This window comes from Trichophyton verrucosum (genome assembly GCF_000151505.1).
Source record: "Trichophyton verrucosum HKI 0517 chromosome Unknown contig01084_1.f1.exp, whole genome shotgun sequence".
NCBI lineage: Eukaryota > Fungi > Ascomycota > Eurotiomycetes > Onygenales > Arthrodermataceae > Trichophyton > Trichophyton verrucosum.
This window is the reverse complement of record NW_003315170.1, coordinates 43,019-51,421: the sequence shown is the minus strand read 5'-3', so window position 1 is coordinate 51,421 and position 8,403 is coordinate 43,019. Positions and strand designations below refer to the sequence as shown.

The 8,403-nt window shown below is 49.7% G+C and overlaps 6 protein-coding genes across 6 annotated transcripts; 5 read left to right on the top strand and 1 right to left on the bottom strand.

Annotated features, from left to right (window-relative positions):
* Positions 1 to 1,250: 1,250 nt before the first annotated feature.
* TRV_07676 (uncharacterized protein) lies at positions 1,251 to 2,597 on the top strand (the record flags this gene model as incomplete). The annotated part of the gene is made up of 3 exons (XM_003018285.1): positions 1,251 to 1,349; positions 1,511 to 2,020; positions 2,076 to 2,597. Coding segments are annotated over 3 exons (1,131 nt in total), but the record flags the coding sequence as incomplete, so codon positions are not given.
* A 270-nt stretch (positions 2,598 to 2,867) lies between these two features.
* On the bottom strand, positions 2,868 to 3,122 carry TRV_07675 (uncharacterized protein; the record flags this gene model as incomplete). Its single annotated transcript, XM_003018284.1, has 1 exon — positions 2,868 to 3,122. One exon carries the CDS (start codon positions 3,120 to 3,122, stop codon positions 2,868 to 2,870), a length of 255 nt encoding a protein of 84 aa, XP_003018330.1.
* Positions 3,123 to 3,184: 62 nt separating this feature from the next.
* TRV_07674 (uncharacterized protein) lies at positions 3,185 to 3,925 on the top strand (the record flags this gene model as incomplete). Its single annotated transcript, XM_003018283.1, has 3 exons — positions 3,185 to 3,241; positions 3,367 to 3,621; positions 3,650 to 3,925. The coding sequence occupies 3 exons, from the start codon at positions 3,185 to 3,187 to the stop codon at positions 3,923 to 3,925; spliced, it is 588 nt and encodes a 195-aa protein (XP_003018329.1).
* A 93-nt stretch (positions 3,926 to 4,018) lies between these two features.
* On the top strand, positions 4,019 to 5,263 carry TRV_07673 (uncharacterized protein; the record flags this gene model as incomplete). Its single annotated transcript, XM_003018282.1, has 6 exons — positions 4,019 to 4,073; positions 4,185 to 4,210; positions 4,399 to 4,603; positions 4,690 to 4,754; positions 4,817 to 5,020; positions 5,087 to 5,263. 6 exons carry the CDS (start codon positions 4,019 to 4,021, stop codon positions 5,261 to 5,263), a joined length of 732 nt encoding a protein of 243 aa, XP_003018328.1.
* A 656-nt stretch (positions 5,264 to 5,919) lies between these two features.
* TRV_07672 (uncharacterized protein) lies at positions 5,920 to 6,177 on the top strand (the record flags this gene model as incomplete). The annotated part of the gene is made up of 1 exon (XM_003018281.1): positions 5,920 to 6,177. One exon carries the CDS (start codon positions 5,920 to 5,922, stop codon positions 6,175 to 6,177), a length of 258 nt encoding a protein of 85 aa, XP_003018327.1.
* A 187-nt stretch (positions 6,178 to 6,364) lies between these two features.
* TRV_07671 (uncharacterized protein) lies at positions 6,365 to 8,169 on the top strand (the record flags this gene model as incomplete). Its single annotated transcript, XM_003018280.1, has 2 exons — positions 6,365 to 6,910; positions 7,024 to 8,169. 2 exons carry the CDS (start codon positions 6,365 to 6,367, stop codon positions 8,167 to 8,169), a joined length of 1,692 nt encoding a protein of 563 aa, XP_003018326.1.
* Positions 8,170 to 8,403: the final 234 nt, after the last annotated feature.

Genomic DNA, 8,403 nt, shown 5'->3' with positions numbered 1-8,403 from the left:
GGCTGAAAAGGCGAGGCTGAGACGGAAGAAAAATGAGAGTCGCTTCTTTGTATTTTTTCGTGATTTAATTCCACTTTTTCGCCCTTTTAGTGTCAAAACCGCCAGCTGGAGCTTCTTCGGCTTCGCTCACGGCTAACTATCAACTAGTTATTATTATTTAAGCGGCTAAGCAGGACGCTCGGAGGAGCCGGACAGACGGACGGACAGACTCTCACGCTGCAGACTGGCTGCTCTCTGCGTCTTCCGGGGCGTCACAGGACGAGGTCTGCTGGGTTGGACAGCCTATACCCTGGCTGCCTGCACTGGCACAGAGAGAGGGACAATCGCACGACCGCAAGAGGGAGAAGACAATGGCCGTGGAGTACAGAGAATACAAGCTGCGACGGTCTTAGCCGGTGTTGACTGTTGACTGTTGACCTGTTGACTGTTGGTGGTTGAAGTCTCGATATATAAAGATGGAGATACTGCGCAATTGATACCACGGACAACAACAGCAATATCTCTCAATCGGTCTCTCTACATCGGTCTACGAGTATATCGACATCAACACTCAAAGATGCAGCTCTACAAGCTCGCCGTTCTCTTCCTCTCGTCCGCGGCCCTGGCGGCACCCGCACCCGCACCAGCCCCAGAACCAGCCCCAGTCCCAGCTCCAGCTCCAGCTCCAGCTCCAGAGACCGCCGTTTCCCCCGAGATGTTCAAGCGTGTTCCTCTGTGCTTCAAGAACGGGTCTCACTGCGAGCACAACGACGAATGCTGCACCAACAGGTGCTTGGTCCCGAATGACCCTCGCAAGGCCTACTGCGGGTAGTCTTTCGACGATTAGATTCAATATATAATAGCGACGGGCGGGGTATCACTGCGGCTTCTCGGCACTTTCGGCTTCTTCAACACGACTTATGACTTCGACTTTGACTTCAACCAAATCAATCAACTTCTTCAATCAATATCAATAAATAGTATCAATATCAACAATATCAATGTCAATCAATAATATTATATATCAATGAAATATCGATAATGAATTAACTTTGATTATTAATATATTATGTAATGAACATCTTACTAATATCTTACCAATAAACACGCTAACCCTTTATGGTAAATTGCATCGCGTCCAAAAAGCCTCAACGCGCTTTCGCTTTAATCTTCATACAAGCAGACAGAAGAGAAGACAGAGAAAGATACGGCATTGACAGTCAAGATGGGCATAAAGAGTGAGTATATAGTCTGTCTTGTTAATGCAATAGACTAATGAGGCAGACCTGTACCAGATAATATCAGAAAACGCCCCCGATGCCGTCAAGTCGGGCGAGATCAAGAACCAGTTCGGGCGCAAAGTGGCCATCGTGAGTGCATCTGCCCTTACCTTTAGAGAGCTATACTGACTGTAATAGGATGCGTAGGTCTTGATACCCTAATATAATAAGCAAAGACAAGACATGCTTACGTCTACAGATCGATGAGCATATACAGCTTCCTGATCGCCGTGCGGTCCGACGGGCAACAGCTCACCAACGAGTCCGGCGAAACCACCTCGCACCTGATGGGCATGTTCTACCGCACACTGCGCATGGTCGACAACGGGATCAAACCACTGTACGTGTTCGACGGGGCCCCTCCCAAACTCAAGTCCGGCGAACTCGCGAAACGAACGATGCGCAAGGCCGAGGCCCAGGAGGCTGCTGAAGAGGCCAAGGAGACCGGAACCACGGAAGACGTAGAGAAGTTCTCGCGGCGGACGGTGCGGGTCACGAAGGAGCATAATGCAGAGTGTAAGCGGCTGCTGGGGCTGATGGGGATACCGTACCTGGATGCGCCGACGGAGGCAGAGGCGCAGTGTGCGGTGCTGGCGAAGGCAGGGAAAGTGTTTGGCGCTGCGTCGGAGGACATGGACACGCTGTGCTTTGCGGCGCCGGTGTTGCTGCGCCATTTGACCTTTAGCGAGCAGCGGAAGGAACCTATTCTGGAGATCCATCTGGATAAAGTACTCGAGGGTTTAGGGATGGACATGACGCAGGTATACTTCACTGAAACTATATATATATTGTGAGTTCGTACTGATGAAGATGTAGTTCGTCGATTTGTGTATTCTGCTTGGATGCGACTATCTCGACCCGATCCCCAAGGTCGGCCCCAACACCGCGCTGAAGATGATCCGCGACCACGGCACGCTCGAAAAAGTCGTCGAGGCCATCCAGTCCGACCCGAAGAAGAAATACGTCATCCCCGACGACTGGCCGTACCTCCAGGCCCGCGAGCTCTTCTTCAACCCGGACGTGAGACCTGCCGACGCGCCCGAATGCGACTTCAAGTGGTCTGCCCCAGACGTCGAAGGGTTGGTCCGGTTCCTGGTCGAGGAGAAGGGCTTTAGCGAGGACCGGGTGAGGAACGGGGCTGCTCGGCTGACGAAGAACCTGAAGAGCGCCCAGCAGTCGCGGCTGGAAGGGTTCTTCAAGCCCGTGGCTAAGACGGAGGAGCAGAAGGCGAGTGCGAAGCGAAAGGCAGAGGAGAAGGCCGAGGCGGCGAAGAAGAAGAAAAAGGAGGACGCGAAGGCCAAGAGGGCGATGACTGCGAAGCCTCGGGGCGCTGGATAGTCTTTTCTTCTCTTTTCTTCTCTTCTCCTTTTTGATATATGATGATCTTCTGGTGTTGTTGTTTGTTTGTATGTTGATGTTGATGCATCTGCGGGCGTTGGCGTTCTCTACTAGGCTACCTCCCATCTATGTACTCCTCCCACTACGACTTCTGATTATCCTTCTTTCCATGCATGTATTGGGATGAAAGTAGTACCATCTTGAAGAGCGTCCCTTGCTCTATCCAACCATCTAACTTTTATCCCTTCATCTGTTCTTTGTACACCAAGATCAGCTCTTCTTCCAGCTCGTCTTCTTGTCTCGAAGTACCTTTTTTTTTGTTGTTTTGTTTTTTGGTGAAGGCCGAGCCTGCTGACTAAGACAAGGATCACCAAAACAAAGACGAAGAAGAAAACGCGAAGAGAAGAAGATCGAGAGATGATGAAGATGATGAAGATAGTAGAAGATAGTAGATGAAGTAGAGATGGTAGAAGAGAAGAAGAAGAGAGAGATGCATGAATGTCGAGCTAGACGCTGGCTAACCATGGAACGAAGGGAGAGAGCACGCGGCAGAAGCAGGAAGATCGCTGCAGTTGGTCGTGATCCTAATGGCTGTCCAGACAAGACTCGCTGCCGGACGAGAGTCTACTTTGATGTCTGTAGAAGTAGATACAGAGGTCTAGAGATGCTGCTACTTTAATCCTAGATATCTACGTAGAAGAAGAGAGTCGAAGTTGTGGTGGTGGATGAAGAGACATCCCCAGACTCAGGAGTATCTAGATCTAGATAGCTAGAACACTCGCCTGCCCAGCGACGACGACGAGGTGATGCAGCCTTTAACGTGTCTGAGGACGCAAAAGAAGACTCCAGCATGACTCTCCGGCCTCTTCTCAGTCGAATTCATGTCTCTTCTCCCTCTGACGATGTCTCTAGCATCAGGGATCACTGCCTGGAAGTTCCCCCCCTGCGCAGGACAGACAAGAAGAAAGAAGACGAAAAGAAGGCCAAAGGGAACGACGGCGACGACGAGAAGGAAGAAGAAGAGGCGCGTCCAGCCAGCCAGCATGATCTAGATACGAGACTCACTCAACAACGTCGACATGAGAACAGCAGAAGAAGAAGAAGAAGAGGGCCGACCAGACAAGACTAGAATAATAACTAATAGTAATAATAAGGAGAAGAAGGGTGATGCGGGAAGATCAACTCGCCCGTCCCGGCGCGCCTTTATAAGAAGGCCGCCCATGCCCCGCCAGCGCCAGCCTTTTCTCTCTCTCTTCCTCTTCCTCTTCTTCTTCTTCTTCTCTTCGACAACAACAACAACAACAACAACAACCGCGACTCGACGATAACTCGACTTGAAGACTCATCTTACTCTTCTTCTTCTCCTCTACTTTACTTCTACTTCTACTTCTTCTTTACTTCTACTCAAGTAATCGATCATCATGCCTGCTAAGAAAGCTGCCTCTGGCAAGTCCGCCACCCACGCTTCATACAAAGGTACGCCCGACGACCAACACCCCCCTGCGTGATCCGGCACTTGCGCTCGTCGCTCGTCGCTGAAACACATATCGCTGTGATCGCGTTCGCCTGCTGACTCGTTTGATATAGATATGATCAAGGATGCCATCATCAACGTGAGTAGATCAGTCCCGGTTTTGGGTGGCCTGTCGCTCGGTTGTTGGTGTTCGGTCGGGAGTTGCTTGTGCGTGTCACGACAACAACAACATGAGACCACAACACCACAGCCAGCGATAGATAGTTGATACCCTTATGATTAAGTGATTGAGTGATTGATGTTAACGTATTCCTCTACAGCTCAAAGAACGCAATGGAAGCAGGTAAGCTGTCGTCGTCTCGTCTCGTCGCTGGTGATGTCGTGATGCTAACTCGATGCAGCCGTCAAGCGCTGAAGAAGTACGTCCAGAACAACAACGCCATCAGCGTCACCTCCCAGGCCACCTTCGATGCGCAGTTCAACCGCGCTCTCAAGGCTGCCGTCGAGAAGGGAGAGTTCACCCAGCCAAAGGGTACGTCTCCCACTTCCGTTCATCATCTACTGCTATGAATTCATCATCTACTACTATCTACTATGGTGTTGTTAACACGCGTCTAGGTCCCTCCGGCCCAGTGAAGCTCGCTAAGAAGGAGACCAAACCAACTGCTAAGCCAGCTGCCAAGGTACGTTGTTGGTCCATGTTACCGGGCATTGTGTCATTCATTATACTAACACTCCATTATAGAAGTCTGCTAAGCCCGCTGCTAAGACAGCAACCAAGAAGGCCACCACCACCAAGAAGGCCGCTGCAAAGACCGACAAGGCCGATAAGGCCGACAAGGAGGAGAAGAAGCCCAAGAAGGCCGCCGCTACCACCAAGAAGGCTGCTGCCCCCAAGACCCCCAAGCCCAAGGCCAACACCACCAAGCAGCGCAAGGCCACTTCTTCCGTACGTCTTTCTATCTCTTTTGATTCTCTGTCTTTCTCGTTAATATTAACTAACATGTGGTAATAGGCCCCCGCTGTCGTTGATGTCCCTAAGGTGCTAGGCAAGACCAAGTCCGGCAGAGTGACCAAGTCATCTGCTAAGCCCGCCGGTGCTAAGAAGGCCGCCGGTACAAAGAAAAAGGCCGCCTCCTCCACAAAGGGAACACCCAAGAAGGCCGCAGCCGCTGCCACTACCTCCAGCTAAACAAGGCCAAAAAAAAAAAAAATAAAAAAAAAGAGGAACCAACACCATCTCCGTCATGAACTTGTAATACGTGTGTGTTGAATTGGGCCCCCTTTTTTTTGTCCGTTTTTTTTCATTCGTTTTTTCTCATCGTTTGTCTCCCTGGTGGATGGTCTCTTGCACACGCACACTTCAAAATACCCTCTTCATCGTTCCCCTTTTTCCTCGTCTACTTCCTCCATCATCATCACCAGGGAACAACAAACGAACCGGCGTCTCGAGGTGGGGGATCAGGTATGGATGGAACTTGCATTACCTTTCTTTCGTCTTCGTGTTTTGTGTCTGCTGTTTTTTTCGACTTGTTTCTTGCTCTTCGTGTTAATGTTTATGGCTATGTTTTGTTCTCTTTTTTTACTTCAACGTCCGAGTAAGTAACTAGTCAGTTAAGTAGTTCAGCCTCTTTTTGTGTGTATGGATATGAAATCGATTTCTCCTGTCGTCAAGTACGCTCGTCTCGTTTACGACCCAAGCGTTGGCGCATCCGGCGTCAACGTCTCAGCTGATGTCCATCTCGTATATATCCTTTATAAATAGACGTCTTCTCCTGACTCTATCAACTACTCCGTACATTCAAACTAGTTATACTCCTCCGTCAGATCAGTTGCGCAACAGCCAAAATGACCAACTCCATCACTTCAACTTCAACCTCCAACTCAACATCTACTTCTACTTCTACTATCGACAAGCTCAAGGCCTTCACGCACTCCTTCACCCGCAACAAAGAAACCAAAGTCGATTTCTACCTCAAAAACTACGGCTTCGTGCCCAAGAACGTCATGACGGAAGCAGAGTGGGCAAAGGCCAGAAGGGATGCACCAAAGGTCAAGTCGGCTACGGGCCTGAAAGCCACTGCTTACCAGGGACATTACTGGTGATATCCTTGCACTACCAACGCGTTCATCGGGGATACATTGTACGCCGCCCCTTCTAGCCCCGTATGCAACATTCAACCAGGGCATACCAGTTAATGTTGGACGTTGGGCGGGACACATTAGCAACATCTGGACATAACAGGAGGTAACTAATATTAACTATTTACTCACCTCACGAAGACAACTTCAAATGGCCTCCTTTCAAGATCTGCCGCACGAGATAGTCCAGCTTATCGGCAGCTACCTATCACCGGCCAGTCTGCACAATTTCTCCCTGGTCAACAGCCTCTGCTGCGCTGTCTCTGACCCAGGCATCTTCCAGCACATCCATCTCGTTCTCTCAGAGAGGAAGAAACTGATCGAAGAGCTGCACCGATGGGACCAGATTCTACATCAAAGCCCAAGGCGAGCAAGCAGACACATCCGTCGTCTCACTATCAGCTGTACCTGCTACCCCCGTGGCTGGACGGATTTTGAATCATGGGCTGAGAATGAGTCCTGGGTCTGCGGGTGTTACTGCGACTGTTGCCCCGATAATGGCGTCCTAGACGACTTTTTCTACTATCCTGCTGGCTCGACTGATCTTACTGCCGCTAAACTTGACCGGGCAGGCCAGGCAGAGCTTGAAGAGGAAGATAAACGATGGCTTTGGCACGAGAAATTCAACTGGAGACCTCTGACTGAGTTTATCGCTCGGCTTCCGGCCCTACATGAGCTGGTGTACTTTAGGTTGAATGTGCCTCCGCCCGGTTTGATGGATGTCCTGCACGACAGACATCCGCGATGCCGTTTACTTATTCTGCATCCTGCCCTTGAAGTGCTGCAAGACAATAGAGGGCGGATAAATAGATACCATCGTCAACTGATTACCTCGCCAAACCTACACCATGCAGCGGTGGATGTATCCAAGACATCCCACGAGCTTCAGCGCCGGATATTCCACCCAGAAGTCTATACTGGCTAGGTATCTCGAACGATAACGTGACAGCGACTTGCTTCGAGGCCCTGGCTAGATACATACTTTTCTCCCGCTTGCGTTGTCTGGTGCTCCTGGGTGACATTCAGAATGATGGGATAGCATGGCTGGTGTCGAATGCAGGCATATTCACATCCCTTGAGGCCCTTACCTGCGACCTAACTACCCACGATGATGACACGGACTCCTTTGAAGTTCGGCAACGCAGGGATCAAACTGGCGTTGCGGTTCTAGCAGCCTTTCGTCCCCTCAAGAGGTTGACGCTAAACAACTTGTATGGTAGAGCGGTGTATAATGCTGCCCTACGGTACCACGGTCCAACATTACAACAACTTTTCTTGCACTCTACAAATCGCAAGATCTTGCTCCATGCGTCTGTCAAGATGATTGACAATATCCGCCTTACTTGTCCCAATTTACGAAAATTACGTCTATCCATCCGCCGCTCCCAGGGCGATCGGCATGAAGTCGAGCATTACCGGGCTTTGGCCAAAATACCCAAGCTGGAACTACTACACCTCTACCTTGATCCCATAAACTATTCAAGGGACCCAGACTCCCCGGAGACATATGATTTGACACGGGCCCCTATTGTAGACGACGCGTATATTCGTCAAAGCCTGGTAAATTGCGCTGTTGACGCTTCTCTGGCCGTCAGCATATTCAAGATCATTGCCAAAAATCCTTTTACTAGTGGGTATTCAGCATTCAAAGACATCACGGTCTATGTACGCACTGGTAGCGCACGGGATATTAGTTCGGGGAACCCGCGTTACGCATCTTACTTCTCTTTTTTCCGCTATTCAACCTACAAGCCATGGAAGTGTACTCGCGGTGAGGGTTATGATGAGGTGGTTGTTAAGAAGATCGACATTGAACATTGGTCTAGTATAAGTGAGGATGAGATTGAAGATCTTGATAGGGACCATGCAGGGTTGTTTAGGAGTATTTGGCCGGAAAGACGAGGGAGAAATTGCTTGGAGGATTGGTATAGCCTGCCTTTGGATGTAGATACCTAAATCACTGGTTCCCAGGCTGTGTTTTAGTGGTTCAGTATATTTGTTTCCACTAGAATTGAATTGGAACTGGCTGTGAAGTTGATATAGTTATTCAAATATCTCATTGGTCGGTGAGTATTTATTCTGGGCTGTAAGAAGCCGCCATGCACCTCATAATATTATTGTCTTGAAGCAAATTTCATGTATGGCTCTCCTAGCCAGGGAGGCCTAGTTACTCATTATAATTAACGATTC